Below are 24033 nucleotides of genomic sequence, written 5' to 3' on the forward strand. Positions count from 1 at the left end.
GATCTCATTCAGATTTGATGGAGAAATTAAAACCTTTACAGACAAGCAAAAGCTGAGAGAGTTCAGCACCACCAAACCAGCTTTACAACAAACACTAAAGGAACTTCTCTAGGCAAGAAACACAACAGAAGGAATATACCTACAATAACGAACCCAAAGCAATTAAGGAAATGGGAATAGGAACATACATATCAATAATTACCTTAAATGTAAATGGACTAAATGCTCCCACCAAAAGACACAGAGTGGCTGAATGGATACAAAAACAAGACCCATATATATGCTGTCTACAAGAGACCCACTTCAGACCTAGAGACACATACAGATTGAAAGTAAAGGGATGGAAAAAGATATTCCATGCAAATGGAAATCAAAAGAAAGCTGGAGTAGCAATTCTTATATCAGACAAAATAGACTTTAAAATAAAGACTATTAGAAGAGACAAGGAAGGACACTACATAACGATAAAGGGATCGATCCAAGAAGAAGATATAACAATTGTAAATATTTATGCACCCAACATAGGAGCACCTCAATACATAAGGCAAATACTAACAGCCATAAAAGGGGAAATCGACAGTAACACAATCATAGTAGGGGACTTTAACACCCCACTTTCACCACTGGACAGATCATCCAAAATGAAAATAAATAAGGAAACACAAGCTTTAAATGATACATTAAACGAGATGGACTTAGTTGATATTTATAGGACATTCCATCCAAAAACAACAGAATACACATTTTTCTCAAGTGCTCATGGAACATTCTCCAGGATAGATCATATCTTGGGTCACAAATCAAGCCTCGGTAATTTTAAGAAAATTGAAATTGTATCAAGTATCTTCTCCGACCACAATGCTATGAGACTAGACATCAATTACAGGAAAAGATGTGTAAAAAATACAAACACATGGAGGCTAAACAATACACTACTCAATAACGAAGTGATCACTGAAGAAATCAAAGAGGAAATTAAAAAATACCTAGAAACAAATGACAATGGAGACACGACGACCCAAAACCTATGGGACGCAGCAAAAGCAGTTCTAAGGGGGAAGTTTATAGCAATACAATCCCACCTTAAGAAACAGGAAGCATTTCGAGTAAACAACCTGACCCTGCACCTAAAGCAATTAGAGAAAGAAGAACAAAAATACCCCAAAGCTAGCAGAAGGAAAGAAATCATAAAGATCAGATCAGAAATAAATGAAAAAGAAATGAAGGAAACGATAGCAAAGATCAACCAAACTAAAAGCTGGTTCTTTGAGAAGATAAACAAAATTGACAAACCATTAGCCAGACTCATCAAGAAAAAAAGGGAGAAGACTCAAATCAATAGAATTAGAAATGAAAAAGGAGAAGTAACAACTGACACTGCAGAAATACAAAAGATTATGAGAGATTACTATAAGCAACTCTATTCCAATAAAATGGACAACCTGGAAGAAATGGACACATTCTTAGAAATGCACAACCTGCCAAGACTGACTCAGGAAGAAATAGAAAATATGAATAGACCAATCACAAGCACTGAAATTGAAACTGTGATTAAAAATCTTCCATCAAACAAAAGCCCAGGACCAGATGGCTTCACAGGCGAATTCTAGCAAACATTTAGAGAAGAGCTAACACCCATCCTTCTCAAACTCTTCCAAAATATAGCAGAGGGAGGAACACTCCCAAACTCATTCTACAAGGCCGACATCACCTTGATACCAAAACCAGGCAAGGATGTCACAAAGAAAGAAAACTACAGGCCAATATCACTGATGAACATAGATGCAAAAATCCTCAACAAAATACTAGCAAACAGAATCCAACAGCACATTAAAAGGATCATACACCATGATCAAGTGGGGTTTATCCCAGGAATGCAAGGATTCTTCAATATACGCAAATCAATCAATGTGATACACCATATTAACAAGTTGAAGGAGAAAAACCATATGATCATCTCAATAGATGCAGAGAAAGCTTTCGACAAAATTCAACACCCATTTATGATAAAAACCCTGCAGAAAGTAGGTATAGAGGGATCTTTCCTCAACATAATAAAGGCCATATATGACAAACCCACAGCCAACATTGTCCTCAATGGTGAAAAACTGAAACCATTTCCACTAAGATCAGGAACAAGACAAGGCTGCCCACTCTCACCACTCTTATTCAACATAGTTTTGGAAGTTTTAGCCACAGCAATCAGAGAAGAAAAGGAAATAAAAGGAATCCAAATTGGAAAAGAAGAAGTAAAGCTGTCACTGTTTGCAGATGACATGATACTATACATAGAGAATCCTAAAGATGCTACCGAAAAACTACTAGAGCTAATCAATGAATTTGGTAAAGTAGCAGGATATAAAATTAATGTACAGAAATCTCTGGCATTCCTATACACTAATGATGAAAAATCTGAAAATGAAATCAAGAAAACACTCCCATTTACCATCGCAACAAAAAGAATAAAATATCTAGGAATAAACCTACCTAAGGAGACAAAAGACCTGTATGCAGAAAACTATAAGACACTGATGAAAGAAATTAAAGATGATACAAATAGATGGAGAGATATACCATGCTCCTGGATTGGAAGAATCAATATTGTGAAAATGACTCTACTACCGAAAGCAATCTACAGATTCAATGCAATCCCTATCAAACTACCACTGGCATTTTTCACAGAACTAGAACAAAAAATTTCAAAATTTGTTTGGAAAAACAAAAGGCCCCGAATAGCTAAAGCAATCTTGAGAACGAAAAACGGAGCTGGAGGAATCAGGCTCCCTGACTTCAGACTATACTACAAAGCTACAGTAATTAAGACAGTCTGGTACTGGCATAAAAACAGAAAGATAGATCAGTGGATCAGGATAGAAAGCCCAGAGATAAACCCACGCACATATGGCCAACTTATCTTTGATAAAGGAGGCAGGAATGTACAGTGGAGAAAGGACAGCCTCTTCAATAAGTGGTGCTGGGAAAACTGGACAGGGACATGTAAAAGTTTGAGATTAGATCATTCCCTAGCACCATACACAAAAATAAGCTCAAAATGGATTAAAGACTTAAATGTAAGGCCAGAAACTATCAAACTCTTAGAGGAAAACATAGGTAGAACACTCTATGACATAAATCACAGCAAGATCCTTTTGGACCCACCTCCTAGAGAAATGGAAATAAAAACAAAGATAAACAAATGGGACCTAATGAAACTTCAAAGCTTTTGCACAGCAAAGGAAACCATAAAGAAGACCAAAAGACAACCCTCAGAATGGGAGAAAATATTTGCAAATGAAGCAACTGACAAAGGATTAATCTCCAAAATTTATAAACAGCTCATGCAGCTCAATAGCAAAAAAACAGACAACCCAATCCAAAAATGGGCAGAAGACTTAAATAGGCATTTCTCCAAAGAAGATATACAGACTGCCAACAAACACATGAAAGAATGCTCAACATCATTAATCATTAGAGAAATGCAAATCAAAACTACAATGAGATATCATCTCACACCAGTCAGAATGGCCATCATCAAGGAATCTAGAAACAATAAATGCTGGAGAGGGTGTGGAGAAAAGGGAACACTCTTGCACTGCTGGTGGGAATGTGAATTGGTACAGCCACTATGGAGAACGGTATGGAGGTTCCTTAAAAAACTACAAATAGAACTACCATATGACCCAGCAATCCCACTACTGGGCATATACCCTGAGAAAACCATAATTCAAAAAGAGACATGTACCAAAATGTTCATTGCAGCTCTATTCACAATAGCCCGGAGCTGGAAACAACCTAAGTGTCCATCATCGGATGAATGGATAAAGAAGATGTGGCACATATATACAATGGAATATTACTCAGCCATAAAAAGAAACGAAACTGAGCTATTTGTAATGAGGTGGATAGACCTAGAGTCTGTCATACAGAGTGAAGTTAGTCAGAAAGAGAAAGACAAATACCGTATGCTAACACATATATACGGAATTAAAAAAAAAAATGTCATGAAGAACCTAGGGGCAAAACGAGAATAAAGACACAGACCTACTTGAGAATGGACTTGAGGATATGGGGAGGGGGAAGGGTAAGCTGTGACAAAGCGAAAGAGAGGCATGGACATATATACACTACCAAACGTAAGGTAGATAGATAGTGGGAAGCAGCCGCAGAGCACAGGGAGATCAGCTCGGTGCTTTGTGACCGCCTGGAGGGGTGGGATGGGGAGGGTGGGAGGGAGGGAGATGCATGAGGGAAGGGATGTGGGAACAGATGTATATGTATGACTGATTCACTTTGTTATAAAGCAGAAACTAATTAAAAAAAAAAAAAAAGAGAAATCTAGAATCAATAAATGCTGGAGAGGGTGTGGAGAAAAGGGAACACTCTTGCACTGCTGGTGGGAATGTGAATTGGTACAGCCACTATGGAGAACGGTATAGAGGTTCCTTAAAAAACTACAAATAGAACTACCATATGACCCAGCAATCCCACTACTGGGCATATACCCTGAGAAAACCATAATTCAAAAAGAGACATGTACCAAAATGTTCATTGCAGCTCTATTCACAATAGCCCGGAGCTGGAAACAACCTAAGTGTCCATCATCGGATGAATGGATAAAGAAGATGTGGCACATATATACAATGGAATATTACTCAGCCATAAAAAGAAACGAAACTGAGCTATTTGTAATGAGGTGGATAGACCTAGAGTCTGTCATACAGAGTGAAGTTAGTCAGAAAGAGAAAGACAAATACCGTATGCTAACACATATATACGGAATTTAAAAAAAAAAATGTCATGAAGAACCTAGGGGCAAAACGGGAATGAAGACGCAGACCTACTTGAGAATGGACTTGAGGATATGGGGAGGGGGAAGGGTGGGCTGTGACAAGGCGAAAGAGAGGCATGGACGTGTATACACTACCAAACGTAAGGTAGATAGATAGTGGGAAGCAGCCGCAGAGCACAGGGAGATCAGCTCGGTGCTTTGTGACCGCCTGGAGGGGTGGGATGGGGAGGGTGGGAGGGAGGGAGATGCATGAGGGAAGGGATGTGGGAACAGATGTATATGTATGACTGATTCACTTTGTTATAAAGCAGAAACTAATTAAAAAAATAAATAAATAAACTTAAAAAAAATAAAAATAAAAAAAATAAAGACTATTAGAAGAGACAAAGAAGGACACTACATAATGATCAAGGGATCGATCCAAGAAGAAGATATAACAATTGTAAATATATATATATATATATATATTTTTTTTTTTTTTTTTTTGCGGTATGCGGGCCTCTCACTGTTGTGGCCTCTCCCGTTGCGGAGCACAGGCTCCGGATGCGCAGGCTCAGCGGCCATGGCTCACGGGCCCAGCCGCTCCGCGGCATATGGGATCCTCCCGGACCGGGGCACGAATCCGTATCCCCTGCATCGGCAGGCGGACTCTCAACCACTGCGCCACCAGGGAGGCCCAACAATTGTAAATATTTATGCACCCAACCTAGGAGCACCTCAATACATAAGGCAAATACTAACAGCCATAAAAAGGGAAATCGACAGTAACACAATCATAGTAGGGGACTTTAACACCCCACTTTCACCAATGGACAGATCATCCAAAATGAAAATAAATAAGGAAACACAAGCTTTAAATGATACATTAAACAAGATGGACTTAGTTGATATTTATAGGACATTCCATCCAAAAACAACAGAATACACATTTTTCTCAAGTGCTCATGGAACATTCTCCAGGTTAGATCATATTTTGGGTCACAAATCAAGCCTTGGTAAATTTAAGAAAATTGAAATTGTATCAAGTATCTTTTCCGACCACAATGCTATAAGACTAGACATCAATTACAGGAAAAGATCTGTAAAAATTACAAACACATGGAGGCTAAACAATACACTACTCAATAACGAAGTGATCACTGAAGAAATCAAAGAGGAAATTAAAAAATACCTAGAAACAAATGACAATGGAGACACGACGACCCAAAACCTATGGGACGCAGCAAAAGCAGTTCTAAGGGGGAAGTTTATAGCAATACAATCCCACCTTAAGAAACAGGAAACATCTCGAGTAAATAACCTGACCCTGCACCTAAAGCAATTAGAGAAAGAAGAACAAAAAACCCCCAAAGTTAGCAGAAGGAAAGAAATCATAAAGATCAGATCAGAAATAAATGAAAAAGAAATGAAGGAAACGATAGCAAAGATCAATAAAACTAAAAGCTGGTTCTTTGAGAAGATAAACAAAACTGACAAACCATTAGCCAGACTCATCAAGAAAAAAAAGGAGAAGACTCAAATCAATAGAATTAGAAATGAAAAAGGAGAAGTAACAACTGACGCTGCAGAAATACAAAAGATCATGAGAGATTACTACAAGCAACTCTATGCCAATAAAATGGACAACCTGGAAGAAATGGACAAATTCTTAGAAATGCACAACCTGCCAAGACTGACTCTGGAAGAAATAGAAAATATGAATAGACCAATCACAAGCACTGAAATTGAAACTGTGATTAAAAATCTTCCAACAAACAAAAGCCCAGGACCAGATGGCTTCACAGGCGAATTCTAGCAAACATTTAGAGAAGAGCTAACACCCATCCTTCTCAAACTCTTCCAAACAATATCAGAGGAAGGAACACTCCCAAACTCATTCTGCAAGGCCACCATCACGTTGATACCAAAACCAGGCAAGGATGTCACAAAGAAAGAAAACTACAGGCCAATATCACTGATGAACATAGATGCAAAAATCCTCAACAAAATACTAGCAAACAGAATCCAACAGCACATTAAAAGGATCATACACCATGATCAAGTGGGGTTTATTCCAGGAATGCAAGGATTCTTCAATATACGCAAATCAATCAATGTGATACACCATATTAACAAGTTGAAGGAGAAAAACCATATGATCATCTCAATAGATGCAGAGAAAGCTTTCGACAAAATTCAACACTCATTTATGATAAAAACCCTGCAGAAAGTAGGCATAGAGGGAACTTTCCTCAACATAATAAAGGCCATATATGACAAACCCACAGCCAACATTGTCCTCAATGGTGAAAAACTGAAACCATTTCCACTAAGATCAGGAACAAGACAAGGCTGCCCACTCTCACCACTCTTATTTAACCTAGTTTTGGAAGTTTTAGCCACAGCAATCAGAGAAGAAAAGGAAATAAAAGGAATCCAAATCGGAAAAGAAGAAGTAAAGCTGTCACTGTTTGCAGATGACATGATACTATACATAGAGAATCCTAAAGATGCTACCAGAAAACTACTAGAGCTAATCAATGAATTTGGTAAAGTAGCAGGATACAAAATTAATGCACAGAAATCTCTGGCATTCCTGTACACTAATGATGAGAAATCTGAAAATGAAATCAAGAAAACACTCCCATTTACCATTGCAACAAAAAGAATAAAATATCTAGGAATAAACCTACCTAAGGAGACAAAAGACCTGTATGCAGAAAATTATAAGACACTGATGAAAGAAATTAAAGATGATACAAATAGATGGAGAGATATACCATGCTCCTGGATTGGAAGAATCAATATTGTGAAAATGACTCTACTACCGAAAGCAATCTACAGATTCAATGCAATCCCTATCAAACTACCACTGGCATTTTTCACAGAACTAGAACAAAAAATTTCAAAATTTGTTTGGAAAAACAAAAGACCCCGAATAGCCAAAGCAATCTTGAGAATGAAAAACGGAGCTGGAGGAATCAGGCTCCCTGACTTCAGACTATACTACAAAGCTACAGTAATCAAGACAGTGTGGTACTGGCACAAAAACAGAAAGATAGATCAATGGAATAGGATAGAAAGCCCAGAGATAAACCCATGCACATATGGTCAACTTATCTTTGATAAAGGAGGCAGGAATGTACAGTGGAGAAAGGACAGCCTCTTCAATAAGTGGTGCTGGGAAAACTGGACAGGGACATGTAAAAGTATGAGATTAGATCACTCCCTAACACCATACACAAAAATAAGCTCAAAATGGATTAAAGACCTAAATGTAAGGCCAGAAACTATCAAACTCTTAGAGGAAAACATAGGCAGAACACTCTATGACATAAATCACAGAAGGATCCTTTTGGACCTACCTCCTAGAGAAATGGAAATAAAAACAAAGATAAACAAATGGGACCTAATGAAACTTCAAAGCTTTTGCACAGCAAAGGAAACCATAAACAAGACCAAAAGAGAACCCTCAGAATGGGAGAAAATATTTGCAAATGAAGCAACTGACAAAGGATTAATCTCCAAAATTTATAAACAGCTCATGCAGCTCAATAGCAAAAAAACAAACAACCCAATCCAAAAATGGGCAGAAGACTTAAATAGGCATTTCTCCAAAGAAGATATACAGACTGCCAACAAACACATGAAAGAATGCTCAACATCATTAATCATTAGAGAAATGCAAATCAAAACTACAATGAGATATCATCTCACACCAGTCAGAATTACCATCATCAAGAAATCTAGAAACAATAAGTGCTGGAGAGGGTGTGGAGAAAAGGGAACACTCTTGCACTGCTGGTGGGAATGTGAATTGGTACAGCCACTATGGAGAACGGTATGGAGGTTCCTTTAAAAACTAAAAATAGAACTACCATATGACCCAACAATCCCACTACTAGGCATATACCCTGAGAAAACCATAATTCAAAAAGAGACATGTACCAAAATGTTCATTGCAGCTCTATTCACAATAGCCCGGAGCTGGAAACAACCTAAGTGTCCATCATCGGATGAATGGATAAAGAAGATGTGGCACATATATACAATGGAATATTACTCAGCTATAAAAAGAAATGAAACTGAGCTATTTGTAATGAGGTGGATAGACCTAGAGTCTGTCATACAGAGTGAAGTAAGTCAGAAAGAGAAAGACAAAGACCGTATGCTAACACATATATATATTTTAAAAAAAAAGGTCATGAAGAACCTAGGGGTAAAACGGGAATAAAGACACAGACCTACTTGAGAATGGACTTGAGGATATGGGGAGGGGGAAGGGTAAGCTGTGACAAAGCGAAAGAGAGGCATGGACATATATACACTACCAAACGTAAGGTAGATAGATAGTGGGAAGCAGCCGCAGAGCACAGGGAGATCAGCTCGGTGCTTTGTGACCAACTGGAGGGGTGGGATGGGGAGGGTGGGAGGGAGGGAGATGCATGAGGGAAGGGATGTGGGAACAGATGTATATGTATGACTGATTCACTTTGTTATAAAGCAGAAACTAAAAAAAAAAAAAAAAAAACTCAAAATGGATTAGAGACCTAAATGTAAGACCAGGCACTTTAAAACTCTTAGAGGAAAACATAGGAAGAACATTCTTTGACATAAATCACAGCAAGATATTTTTTGATCCACCTCCTAGAGTAATGGAAATAAAAACAAAAATAAACAAATGGGACCTAGTGAAACTTCAAAGCTGTTGCACAGCAAATGAAACCATAAACAAGACGAAAAGACAAGCCTCAGAATGGGAGAAAATATTTGCAAACAAATCAACGGACAAAGGCTTAATCTCCAAAATACATAAACAGCTCATGAAGCTCAATATTAAAAAAATAACCCTATCCAAAAATGGGCATAAGACCTAAATAGTCATTTCTCCAAAGAAGACAAACAGATGGCCAAGAAGCACATGAAAAGCTGCTCAACATCGCTAATTATTAGAGAAATGCAAATCAAAACTGCAATGAGGTATCACCTCACACCATTTAGAATGGGCATCATATGAAAATCTACAAACAACAAATACTGGAGAGGGTGTGGAGAAAAGGGAACCCTCTTGCACTGTTGGTGGGAATGTAAATTGATACAGCCACTATGGAGAACAGTATGGAGGTTCCTTAAAAAACTAAAAATAGAATTACCATATGATCCAGCAATCCCACTACTGGGCATATATGCAGAGAAAACCATAATTCAAAAAGACACATGCACCCCAATGTTCAATGCAGCACTATTTACAATAGCCAGGTCATGGAAGCAACTTAAATGCCCCTCGACAGACGAACGGATAAAGAAGATGTGGTACATATATACAATGGAATATTACTCGGCCATGAAAAGGAACGAAATTGGGTCATTTGTTGAGACGTGGATGGATCTAGAGACTGTCATATAGAGTGAGGTAAGTCAGAAAGAGAATAACAAATATCGTATATTAACACGTATATGTGGAACCTAGAAAAATGCTACAGAGGAACCGGTTTGCAGGGCAGAAGTTGAGACACAGATGTAGAGAACAAACATATGGACACCAAGCGGGTAAAGCAGCGGGGGGTGGTGGTGGTAGTGTGATGAATTGGGAGATTGGGATTGACATGTATACACTGATGTGTAAAAATTGATGACTAATAAGAACCTGCTGTATAAAAATATACATAAAATAAAATTCAAAAAAAAAAGACTTTAGTCAATTTTCATCCTATTTTGCATGGGGCAAATGTTTTCACTGAGTAGCTTACTTTAAAATATTGCTTCAGGTTACTGGGGAAAACTATACAGTTAAAAAAAAACTAAACAGGGAAGGCTGAAATTATAAGCACAGATAATAAAAAGTCATTACCATCAGCACCTTTGTGTAAATATCCATTGGCAGGAGGCATAAGTTGCTGATGACTGCCTGCCTCAGAGTTGCTGTAGCCTTCCTGTGGCTCAGACAGTGTTCCTTGGGAAGACAAGTAGCTGGGAATGTCTGCAGGAAGATTGAGCTCGTCTGTAAAAGAGACATCTGTAACTCTCAAATAAAGTTAGGCAATTTAAGCCAAAACTCAGAACACTATCTTGCAAATGTATCCTACTTTGGTACTAATGGCCAGGAAAATGTTATGTACCTAGGAACTCAACAACTCCTACAATTTTCTCTGAAAATTATTTCTCACTAGAATTCTCCCTGAAGCTTCATTTTAGAAGTATTACCAAAAGAAAAAAACCCTGAAGTCTGAAATCTTATCCATAGACAGACTTTAGCAATCTATCTGGCTGTACTTTTTCTCTTACAGGATTTCAGGGTGGGGGACAGGTGCGAAAGACTGATCTCTGTCTTAACGACTCCACTCTTCCCCAAAGGAAAATTACAATGGAAATGAGCCTTAGGTATTAAAGAAAGAAGGTGCACCTGCAACTGTTTATAAGAACAAAGTTTTGGGGGACTGTCTACAAATTCTTAAGCTTATTCACTAGAGCGGTTCCATTACATCAAGGAAGTAGGACATTTTAACAGAAAAACTCTTCCTTCTATCACACATAAATTATCAAAGCTCCTTAGTTTTTTATATTTAACAACAAATCCTACACTACATTCCTGACTGAGGTATAAGCCACAAGGGTCAACGGGGTACCACTCACCTGTGTTCGTGATACTATAGTCTTCATTTTTCCTTCTCATGTGGTAAATAACAATGACCCAGATCAAAGAGGTACCCACAACACAGCAGACCACAACAATGATGACAATGCCAACTGTGGTCCACCCGTCGTCTTCATGCCCAATGCTACTCTGGGAAGAGTCACAATTGGGGGTTGAAATCACATTTAGGTAAATGTGACCACGTTCTGTCCCAAGGGTGTTGGACATAATGCAGGTATATTTCCCAGCATCTTCTAGCCCAGCATCTACAATGATGAGAAGCTGGTTGGCTGCAGCAAAGAAGTGCCGTTCTGTCACCAGCAGTGGTCCATCATCTTTGGTCCAGTTGAGGCGAGGGGCAGGACTCCCTCCAGCTATGCACTGTAATACTGCAGTTTCACCTCGGGTTACTGTCTTGTCCTCCAGAGGTCTAATAAATGAGGGTGTCTCTAACAGAAAGATGCATTAAAAAATATTAGGCAGTTTTATTCCTAATTGAATTAGACTAATTAGGTTATGATGAAATAAGCACTTTCATATGCTCATGGGAGGATTAGAAGTTAATGTTTCAGAAATGCAAACGCCTCAAAAAATCTAAATCTCATCTCAGAAATTCCACCTGGAGCAAGCTATCCTAAGCAAAGAATTCAAAGATTTATATACAAAAATGCTTATTACAAAATTAGTTGTAATTTTTAAAGGTAAAGGGAAAAAATCTAAAAATCTATCAGAAAAATGAGTAAGTAAATTATACCACAGCCACATGATTTTCATGAAGACTTAATGTAACCCTGTGATACAATATTAAATGGAAAAAAGTAGGTATACATAACCACATAAAGATGAGTGTTTTATTTTATGATTTTTTTTTAATTTTTTTTTTTTGGAATGTGGACCATTTTTAAAGTCTTTATTGAGTTTGTTACAATATTGCTTCTGTTTTATGTTTTGGTTTTTTGGCCGTGAGGCATGTGGGATCTTAGCTCCCCGACCAGGGATCGAACCCGCACCCCCTGCATTGGAAGACGAAGCTTTTGTTTTGTTTATAAGTATTTCTTTCATTGATCTTTTTAATTCTTTAAATTTATTTATTTATTTATTTATGGCTGCACTGGGTCTTCATTGCTGCGTGCGGGCTTTCTCTAGTTGCAGTAAGCAGGGGCTACTCTTTGTTGTGGTGTGTGGGCTTCTCATTGCGGTGGCTTCTTGCTGCAGAGCACGGGCTCTAGGTGCACGGGCTTCAGTAGTTGTGGCTCGCAGGCTCTAGAGTGCAGGCTCAGTAGTTGTGGCACGTGGGCTTAGTTGCTCTGCAGCGTGTGGGATCTTCCCGGACCAGGGCTCGAACCCATGTTCTCTGCATTGGCAGGTGGATTCTTAACCACTGCGCCACCAGGGAAGTCCCGGAAGGCCGTCTTAACCACTGGTCTGCCAGGGAAGTCCCAAGATGAGTTTTGTGGGGTTTTTTAAAGATCTATTATTTATTTATTTATTTATTTATTTTTGGCTGTGTCGGGTCTTAGTTGCGGCATGCGGGATCTTCATTGAGGCATGCGGGATCTTTCCTTGCAGCACACGCATGGGCTTCTCTCTAGTTGTGGCATGTGGATTTTCTCTTCTCTAGTTGTGGTGCATAGGCTCCAGGGCACACGGGCTCTGTAGTTGTGGCACGTGGGTTCCAGAGCACGGGCTCTGTAGTTTGCGGCAGGCAGGCTCTCTAGCTGAGGCGCGAGCTCAGTAGTTGTGGTGAGTGGGCTTAGTTGCCCTGAGGCACGTGGGCTCTTAGTTCCCTGACCAGTGATTGAACCCACATCCCCTGCATTGTAAGACGGACTCTTCAGCACTGGACCACCAGGGAACTCCCAAGATGAGTGTTTAAAAAGTCCAGAATACGTCAAAATCTTTAACAGTGTCTGAGTGACTTTCCCTCTTTTTTTCCAATTTTCTACATATCTTAAATTTTTTAAATAAACTTATTTTTCTGATTACACAAGTAATTACATAAACCAACACATTTTAAAAAACCTTAACATCTAGAGGAAAAAAGAATTTGCCTTGAATTTGAGTCCCATGAATTAAAAGTGTTCTCCAAATGTATGGACGCCAAAGGGGGAAGAGGGTGGGGGGTGGGATGAATTGGGAGACTGGGATTGACATATATACACTAATATGTATAAAATAGATAACTAATGAGAACCTGCTGTATAGCACAGGGAACTCCACTTCGCTGTACAGCAGAAACTAACACAACGCTGTAAAACGACAATACCCCAATTTAAAAAGAAAAGAAAGTGTTCTCATAAGAAAACAAACTGGCTTGTCAGGGGAAATCTATGGGGAAAAGACATTTTACCAGAGGATAGGATTAAGAGGAGCACACTGGAAGGAAAACAGGAAAACTAACCAGAAGACAGATCATTTTTTTCGCCTTATAATTTTTAAAAAAAAATGAACTAGGGGGGAAAGTTACATTGTCTCAAGTTCTCTGTGAAGCAGGTATGTGAGGCAGTATAAAAGTGCAAACTCACTACTGAATAGTAGAAATAACATATACATGAAGTAGAAAACTTACAGAGGGAAATATAACAGGACAAAGGGATTTGAATTTTCAATTCATGCGACAAAAATCTCTAATTCTGCCCTCAGAATTTCCCCAGATTTCAGTTTACTGATCCACTAATATCCTAGGCTGACATAACCCTGCATAAATTGGCAGAACAAGGAAACAAAGATATAAGAATCCCAACTAAAATCTCAAACATAGATTCTTCTTGCCATTAAGACCAAGAGTCAATCCATAATAAAAAGACTCCCATAAAAGCAGGGACCCAAGGAGCAATAGACATACCTAACACGATTAATGAAGCATTTGCAGAGAGACCGCCTGCTATGTTCTGTGCCATGCAGCTATAGATCCCCATGTCTTCTATTTTCACATTTGCAATGAAGAAGACATCATCCTCAGGCATGACATGCATGCGTCTCTCTCGAGCTGCAGGAAAGTCAGTACCACCATCTTTCTGCCAGGAAATCTGAGGTGCAGGGTGCCCCTCTGCAGCACATTCTAATCTGGCCATGGCACCAGTGCGAATAGTTAGATCCATTGGAGTTTTCAGAAAAGATGGCATCTCTGTTCCAAAAAAGATCACCAAGAGAAAGTGGGTGGTGGTGGGGAATATATATATATATATACACACACACATACACTCATACATACATACAAGGGAGACTCTATTAGGCAAAATACCAACTGCTGTAATGCTCCATTTCTTTCAGAAGACATGCTCCCTGCACTGACAATAAATACTACTTCAGAGGCCATCTTTTCTCCCAGAACCTCAGAGCATGGAATACAGTGATGACTAACTCTTCTGGAATGCGTGGCAAATCTACCTGATCTCCTTGATAGGGACAGAAAAAGCAGAAGCCACAAACCTTTTTGAACATATATTTTAGAACTTAATATTTACTATGACTCCCTTACTTAAGAGACTAAATGGTGCTTCCCAAACAAACATCTACAAAGCTGTCAAGGAAACTGCATGATAAAAAAAATGTATGCCTTCAAACATCTCATAAAACAACCCAGGAGCAAGACATATGTACATCTTTTGGTTGCACAAAGCCTGAAGTGTTGTAGTTATTCAGCCTAACAGGCGATAGATCAATCAAGCTGTTTTCTTCTTTCACAACCTCAATGAAAAAGAGCATTATTTTCAAAAATGGTTTTGTGTGACTATATTTAGACAATGATAATGATCACTGGACCCAGAAATGTTCTCAATACTCCCAGTTATTGGACAGCCTGTGAACAATGTCAGGAATAAATTTCATAGTTTTTAGAACAGAATTATGGTTCTGGAAAGAAAATGGAGAATTAAAAAAATTTTGTTTTCAAAAGCATAAATAAAAGTGAAAGTAGCCCATCTCCTAGAGCCACAGAATTCACCTTTACCCCTCAGTCAAAGACTGATTAGGGACAGTAAGTGGGTAAATTAGCAATCCAGTCTGTACACTGTCATAACCCTAAAGACAAAAACAGTAAGGACTCCCCCCGCAATGTCAGGTTTATCCTAATTTTCTTGGTCAAAGATTCAAAAATTAAACATGAAAAATCCTTCTAACCACAAAACTATCAGGGAGCATAATTTCTTACCATTCACAGTCAGTTTGGCTTTATGAGAATAGTTAGAACCAAAGTGATTAGTAATAATACACTGATATTTTCCTTCATCTGTGAAATTTACATTGAAAAGATGTAAGACACTAGTATATTCCAGAGCTTCTTCAGCTTGTTGCTGATAACGAACAAAATTCTCAATATCAGCATCATACAAGATTTCACTGTCTTTGCGCCACAAAGTAGACATGGGTGAATCACTGCTGCTCACTGCAGTGCATGTCAGAGTCACGTTCATGCTTCTTAGAGCAACTGTGGTTTCAGGATGGGTTCTTATCTGCGGCTTGAGAAAATCATCTAAGGAGAAAAAAAATGGGGCAGGAGCCAAGTCAGTTATAATATTTTTGCTTCTATAGATTCAATTTTAAAACAAATAATGTAAAATTGCATGTTATGTTTACAAAATGTCATGTTAAGGTTGAAAGGGACTATAGAGGTAGAATCCAATTCCCTTGTTTTAAGATGAGGAAAATGATGCCCAGAAGGGTCAAATGACTTGCTCTAAGATATGTAAGTCCGCAGCTAAGCCTGGACTGGAACCCAGGTTTTCAGATTTCAGGGCTTAGCACTCTTTCTACCACCCCTTACTGTCACTTATGCTTTGAATGTACTTCTTAAGTGTTACCAGTTACTGAGAAAAGGAGAAACCTAAATTAGAATTTTAAAACAAGCTCTAATTCTATTACCCCTTGTGTGTATGTGTATGTGTGTGTTTGTGTATATATATAACATATATAAAAATAGGTATTCCTATTAATAAAACATACTATTGGAAAGTACTTTGTGCATAACTTTCACCTAAAATAGTGAAAAATTCCAAACACATCAAATGTCCAAATGAAGACTGGCTTAGGACTGGCTAATAAACTATAGATTCATAAATAATAATATATTATTGGACTGATTCAGAGAAGCAGGTATATGAATTCTTAACCAATGTCTTCACTGGGTAACATTTCACTGTGCCATAAAAGTGATAACTAAAAAAAGAAGATAAATTGTATGGTGTATGCTTATGTTTAAAACTAAGTAAAGTCAGAAGGGCATTCATGGCCATGTAAGCAGAATTTAATCATTATTAGATTCTTTGTTTTCTTCCTTAAAATTTGCAAAAACAACTTAAGTATTTTATGTGCCTGAACCTCCAAATGTCCTAAGCATCTTTAAGTAGACTGTGGAAATACATCTGGCAATATACACGTATCTAAATGATCAGAGTTACTAGTGATATACAACACAGATACACTAATCTAAAAGTTCCACTGTGTAAAGCTAAGAATTAGTTACTTTAAAGGAAATGTAAATGTAAAAGAAAAATTTACAAATTAAGAAAAAACAATATAGATGTATACTTGAAATTATAATTAAGTGCTAAAATCAAGACAACTTGTCTATGACAACTTGTCTCTGTCCCCCTTCCCCTCCAAAAAACTCCCAAACCCTGCTGCTTCTGTCTTAGGAAAACGCATCAAAAATAGAAACTGGGCTTCCCTGGTGGCGCAGTGTTTGAGAGTCTGCCTGCCGATGCAGGGGACACGGGTTCGTGCCCCGGTCCGGGAAGATCCCACATGCCACGGAGCGGCTGGGCCCGTGAGCCATGGCCGCTGAGCCTGCGCGTCCGGAGCCTGTGCTCCGCGGCGGGAGGGGCCACAACAGTGAGAGGCCCACGTACCGCAAAAAAAAAAAAAAGTAGAAACCAAATGAAACTGGTACAATCATACATTGCTGGTGACAACATAAACTAGTGCTACCTGTTTGAAAACACCTGGTAGCACTTTTCAAGATCTACTAAATATAAAATCATGCTTTTGAATGAATTCATGAAAAAAAACTCACACTTTTTGATTCAGTAACTTACTACTAGATATTTATTCTAAGGTTAATAATCTCCCTAAAAGGGAAAGGCCTACATTCATAAAGATGCTATTACACGGACAGTATTTTAAATGATCATTTAAGAACACACAGAGGAAAAAAACTGCTTATGATATATTAAGTCGAAGAACACAAAATTTAAGCTACAATTACAATATAAAAATATTAGAGAAGAATCTAAAGAAACGGAAATAGACACGCTAGTGGGAAAGCATTCTATTTAAAATTTTTTTAATTCCGTTGTTAAGATAGTAAGTGCATAATATACAAAATACTAAAACAAAAATACAAACCACAGACAAAATCTTTCAGATCCACATTCAGGATGCTTTGCCCTGCTAGCCATTCAGGGTGTGCACAGCTTACATTCACAGAATGTTGAAAGTTATTATCAACCAGCCACTGAAGCAACCACTTCAAATGGCAGTCACAGAGCAAACTGCTTGTGTTCAGAATTCTGCAGAAACAAAAGGAAAAGGAGTGCCCTTTACTTTTCATTCCAAGTTTCTCCAGCATTAAAAGCTTACTACACGGGACCTCCCTGGTGGTGCAGTGGTTAAGAATCTGCCAGCCAATGCAGGGAACACGGTTCGAGCCCTGGTCCGGGAAGATCCCACATGCCACAGAGCAACTAAGCCCACGTGCCACAACTACTGAAGCCCACGCACCTAGAGCCTGTGCTCCACACCAAGAGAAGCCACTGCAACGAGAAGCCAGCGCACTGCAACGAAGAGTAGGCCCCACTCCCTGCAACTAGAGAAAGCCCACGTGCAGCAACAAAGACCCAACACAGCCAAAAATAAATAAATTAAGAGAAAAAAAAAAAAAGCTTACTACACACCTAAGCATTTTTCTTGCCAAAAAAATGTTTAACCTGGATCTAACCATAAAAAAACAAATTTAGACTGTCAGCCTTGTTTCCTCAAATATGACAGTGTCATGAAAGACACTAATAAAAGGGGTGGGGAGAATAAGGATAAAGGATTTATTTTAGATTAAAGGAGACTAAAGAGTCATTACAACCAAATGTAAAGCGTGATCCTTCATTAAGAAAATATATATACACAAAGAACGTTTTTGGACATTAGGGAAATCTGAGCATGGACTGCATATTAGATAATATCATTTTATCAATGTTAATTGCATTAGGTGTGATAATTGTGCTGTGGTTATATAAGAAAATAACCCTGCATAGGAAATACATGCTGAGATATTTTAGGAGTGAAGTGTCATGATGGCTGTAGCTTACTTTAGACTGGTTAAGCAAAATAATAAGTGTATGTATATATGTATATGAGTGTGTGTGGAAAGAGGGAGAGAGACAGGAGAGAGAAAGGGAAAGAAGGAAGGAGGGAGGAAGAGCAACAGGTAACAAATTTAGCAAAGAGTTAACAACTGATGAATCCAGGTAAATGGCATATGGATGTTCATTGTACTGTCCTTTAAACTTTTGACGTTTAAAATTTTTCCCAGAGAAATTTGGGAAAGAGCGTACTATATATATTAGGACATAGAGACATCTTTGTTGTGGAGAGGATATAATTATTTTCAAATTATTTCATCAAGACTAAAAACATTTCAGCCCTGTGGCAATGTGTACTGCAATCTAAACTAAGAACCACTGAAAAATGGTTTGTGGTTATAATAGGCCTATAAAATATACGTGAAAAGTCAGTGTTTTATTTTAATGACCCTTAAATGTCTCATCCACTTGGAAGTAGGGAAAGCAAGTGATTCTGACAACATTATAACCTGCTTTGCATTCATCACCAAAATCCTCAAGTAATTTTAAAGTTTGGTACAAAAATACCTAAGATCTGATTCCAAAGATGTTTCAAACAGTCTTTAAGGGTACCCCAAAAGGCATACTTTATCAAGGGCAATTTTAATTAAGCAGGCCAAAAGTTACCTCTTGCATTTCAGAATTCTTATGTTATATGCATTCATCCACTGAGAAATATTTGAGTCTACTATATGCCAGGCACTGTTCTAGGCTGTCGCACTACAGCTCTCACAAAGCTTATGTATTTAGAACCAAGCAATAAACAAACAAATGCAAAGTATAGTGTCAGAAAGTTAAGTCCTGTCAAGGAAAACAAAGCTGGGCAGAGACATAGAGAGAGCAGCTACCAGTTTAGATAAAGCAGTCAGGGAAAGATTCTTTGAAGAGATGGCATTTGGGCAAAGACCTGAAAGAATCGAGAGAGCAAATCACATGAAGATCTGAGGTAAGAGTGTCACAGACAGAGGAAACTATGCACAAAGACCTTGAGGCAGATACTTAGTGCGCTTAGTGTGAAAAGCAAGGAGGCCACTGAAGCCAGAGCATAGAGAGTGAGGGGACAGTGACGGGAATGAGGTCAGAGAGATGGGCAAGAAGGACCAGGCCATGCAAGTGCTTTATAAACTAAGGAAGAACCTGAGTTGTTTTTTTCCTATGTGTGCTGGGAAGACACCGGATGGTTAAGAATAGAGGAATGATATGGTCTAACTTATGCTTTCTTAGGTATAATATAGTTACCTCATGAGACATGGACTTACATCCTAATTCCACTACTTACCTTAGGCAAGATACTGAATGCCTCCAAAATCTCAGTTTCTATTCCTGGAAAATGGGATTAAGAACACCTACCTCAAAAAATTTTTTAAATAAAGCATTTAGCATAGTGTCTGGCCACAGATACCACAAGATTCACATTAGTTCCCTTCACTTCTGTTTCTTTTGCATCTTTCCACCCTTCACATGCTAATGAACTCTGCTGTACCTAATGGAGTATATCCGGCATTCGCTCCCCAAGTATATGGATAGATATATACCAAATATCAACAGTGGTTGTCTTTTGAGTGCTGGGGATTTGGGGTCTTTCTCTCCCTCCTGGTTTAACTATCTAATTTTCTACCATGATTACATAATTTTAATGGAAAAAATTTTTTAATTCATATTTGACTCTCCCACCTCCCCCCAATATTTATGCAAAGCACTGTGAAGGATACCAAAAAGTATTAAGAGATACTTTAATAAATGTTAATGTGAAATTCCGTATTATAAATATGACTTAAATTTAAAGTAACCAAGAGCAACTAAAACTTCTCAGGAAATAAGCTGCATTAGAGTTCCTGCACTAGCAGCTTGTTCAAACCAACTCAAAAAATCACCAAATGATTCTCTGAAGAATGAAACTATGATATTTGCTTTCACCTACTATAAAAATTATATTTTAAACTGATTTCTCTTAACAGGAGTTAAAACTTTCTTGCTGGCCCTCAGATTATCACAAGCAAAAAAAGGTAATACTGATATGCAGTAAGTTGTGCCTTTTCAAGTTAAAGTAAGCCTTAGGAGAAATAACTCAAAATATCTCGAGACAAAATAAATAAATAAATAAATAAATAAGCAAGCCACTTTAAAAATCTGGCAGACGACTTCCCTGGTGGTGCAGTGGTTAAGAATCCACCTGCCGGGCCTCCCTGGTGGCGCAGTGGTTGAGAGTCCGCCTGCCGATGCAGGGGATACGGGTTCGTGCCCCGGTCTGGGAGGATCCCATATGCCGCGGAGCAGCTGGGCCCGTGAGCCGTGGCCGCTGGGCCTGCGCGTCCGGAGCCTGTGCTCCGCAACGGGAGAGGCCACGGCAGTGAGAGGCCCGCATACCACAAAAAGAAAAAAAAAAAAAAAAAAAAGAATCCACCTGCCAATGCAGGGGACACAGGTTCGAGCCCTGGTCTGGGAAGATTCCACATGCCGCGGAGCAATTAGCCTATGACCCATGACTACTGAGCCTGCACTCTAGAGCCCGCAAGCCACAACTACTGAAGCCCGCGTGCCTAGAGCCCGTGCTCCACAACAAGAGAAGCTACTGCATTGAGAAGCCCACGCACCGCAACAAAGAGTAGCCGCCACTGGACGCAAGTAGAGAAAAGCCTGTGCGCAGCAATAAAGACCCAATGCAGCCAAAAATAAATAAATAAATTTATTTTTAAAAAAAATCTGGCAGAAAATAACAAAAGATGATCTCCATAACATTTTAACTTTTGTTATTATCTTAGTTATTCACCTTTTACTATATGCCAGGCTCTATGTGGAGCATCATCTCAAAACCCTCAAAAGCTTTCTAATGCACTTAGGAGGAAAGAAGTCCTAACTCCTCATGGCCTATTAGGCCCTACATGATCAGGCCTGCTTATGTCTCTGACCTCATCTCCTACCATTCTTCCCCTTGCTCTTGTCTTCCAGCCGCACCAGTGTCTCTGCTGTTCTTCAAGCACAAAAAGCAAGCTCCTTCCTCAGGGCCTTTTCACTTGCTCTTCCCTGTGCCTGGAATGCCCTTCGCCCAGTATAAAATGGTTTGCCATTTCATCTCACTAAGGGCCTGGCTCAAAGGCTGTTATCTTCAGAAGAGCCTTCCCTCACTACTTCAAAATAGTAATCCTTGTCACACTGTACACCTTTGACCCAGCTTTTTCTTCAGAACATTTATTATCTGATGAGATATTATATACCTACTGGTTTACTATTTATCTTCCTAATAGAATTTATTGTAATATGCTATGAGGACAGAGACTTTGTCTTGTTCACTACTGAGTTTTTAGCATTTAGAACAGTACCTTACATAGCAGATGACAATAAACATTTCTTCCATAAACAAATTATCTCATTTTATCTTCACATAAGCCTGAGGGTGGTGCTCTTCCCATATTGAGAAGGGAAACTGAGTCCTAGACTAAACACACAGTTGTAAAGAGCGGGGCAAGAATCTAAACCTAGGCAATTTTAACTCACATACTTCCAGTGCATCTCAAACTATATGTGGAGAATGACCAGTTTTTTAAATTACCAATCTGTTATAGATCAATGCTTTTATAAAATTCAACAGAAGTGTCACAGTAAGGTCAAACTGTTCTATAAGTTTCTAAAAAGCTTGTTCTGAATTTCTATCCTTCTCTCGTCATGAATCAGCTCTGGCCACAGACCTCCCTTTGAATAGCCTTCAGGCAAGGCAAGATAAGTTGATATAGCCCGTTGATTCTTACCAGTGCCTCAATATCCGAATCACCAGAGTTTAAAATTAAGAGCAACGCCCAACTAACCACCCCACCCCTGGGAAATCCCCCCTGGGAAATAAGAACAATTTTTTTAAAATCATGAATGAAAAATGTTAAAATGATATGTATTTTTCTATCATAACTATTCAACAGTTTTGGAACATTTCAGTAGTTTGAGCAGATTAGAGACATCCTCTGTGACCATTATACTGAAAGTGCTAGATCACCTCCAAAAATTACATAATACCTTAATTGTAACTCACCCCAAGAGAACACATGTCTCCAATAGTCCAAAAAGGAAGAGGGGAATAAAAAAGGAACAGTAGGGTAAACATAAAGCATAAGCAGCGTTGCTAAGGTCTCTTTAACTATATGCATCAGCAATACAGGAAAAAAACAGAAGGTCTTGGAGCCACACACTCTGGAGTTTTCAATGTTGAGTTATTTTTAAATTACATCCAGCCACTAAAATAACTGAATGTTAACACTTTCTTTTTTCCTGCCTGAATTGTGTGCTTTGGGAAACATCTGGGTCACATTCATCACACTTTAAGCACAAGCGTGGATAATGATCTAATTAGTGACAAAAAAGACTTAAGTTACGTACAGTTCTTTCAAGCGAGTCTGGGAAAAAGCATTTTCTTGGATAGACATTATAGCATTGTTGTTCAAATCTCTGAAATGAAGAGAAATGAAACATTACCAGTCACCATTTCTACAATTAAGTTATATAAACACTTTAAATGGTCATGAAAACCTCTGCTAAGAGCAAAGATTATTTATATACTGAGCAAAATGGCTGAAAAATACTTACAGATGCTCAAGGGATTCAAGACCAATGAATGCTTTCTTTGTAATTGACTTAATCTGATTTCCTTGTAAGATTCTGAAATACAAACAGACCTTTCTAATAAAGCTCTCCACTAAACAAAATTAAATTCATTAAAATAAACATTTACCTATAACAAGTGAAAATAAGCTTAACATGCATTTTTAAGAAAGTTGTGAACCTTCATTATTAACCAGTGTGAAGCACAGAATAAATGTGTCTATTAAGATGTCAGCGCTCAGTGAGGTATCTATAAACAACCATCCTGACCACAGATACACCTGTAGTTTTCATATAATAAACTGGATTACATTCCCAGTTTCTCGCTTCTCAGCAAAAGATCATCCAGTCAAAGAAACTCAGACAAGTGTGAAGCCTGGGAGACATTCTTATGGGAGAAGACCTAAAATCTTACTTGAGAGAATCCTCTCTTGTTAAATTACCCATAAATCTCACATGATTAAACAGATCATGGTTCAGTTCTGGTTTCAGTGCATTTCTTTTACTTAAATCAAAATTCTAGTTCCATAAATAACTTCTCTTTAAGTGACACTAGGAATGTTCTTTCAGAAAGTGCCCCACCACAAAGAAACAAAATGAAAAACAAACCAAAAAACAAAAACCTTAATAAACAACAAAGCTTCTTCCTTTAGTGGGTGAATCAGAAGGCTCAGACTTTCTAGCCACAGCAAATAGACACAATCCAATCA

General features: G+C 38.4%; 1 protein-coding gene across 5 annotated transcripts in view; it reads right to left on the bottom strand.

The window, feature by feature from the left end:
* LRIG2 (leucine rich repeats and immunoglobulin like domains 2) overlaps nt 1-24033 on the bottom strand; it is a 101806-nt gene that overhangs the window by 38058 nt on the left and 39715 nt on the right. For 3 of the 5 annotated variants that reach the window (XM_081222418.1, XM_081222421.1, XM_081222420.1), the window contains 7 exons: nt 23309-23380; nt 23102-23170; nt 17748-17911; nt 15556-15876; nt 14248-14529; nt 11402-11851; nt 10620-10769 (listed from right to left, as the gene is read on the bottom strand). In XM_081222418.1, coding sequence (XP_081078544.1) covers nt 10620-10769; nt 11402-11851; nt 14248-14529; nt 15556-15876; nt 17748-17911; nt 23102-23170; nt 23309-23380 — 1508 coding nt within the window. The remainder of the gene's footprint in view (nt 1-10619; nt 10770-11401; nt 11852-14247; nt 14530-15555; nt 15877-17747; nt 17912-23101; nt 23171-23308; nt 23381-24033) is intronic. The other 2 variants (XM_081222419.1, XM_081222422.1) reach the window with 2 other exon arrangements.

The sequence above is a fragment of the Mesoplodon bidens genome (assembly GCF_964165515.1).
Source record: "Mesoplodon bidens genome assembly, chromosome: 2".
Taxonomy (NCBI): Eukaryota; Metazoa; Chordata; class Mammalia; order Artiodactyla; family Ziphiidae; genus Mesoplodon; species Mesoplodon bidens.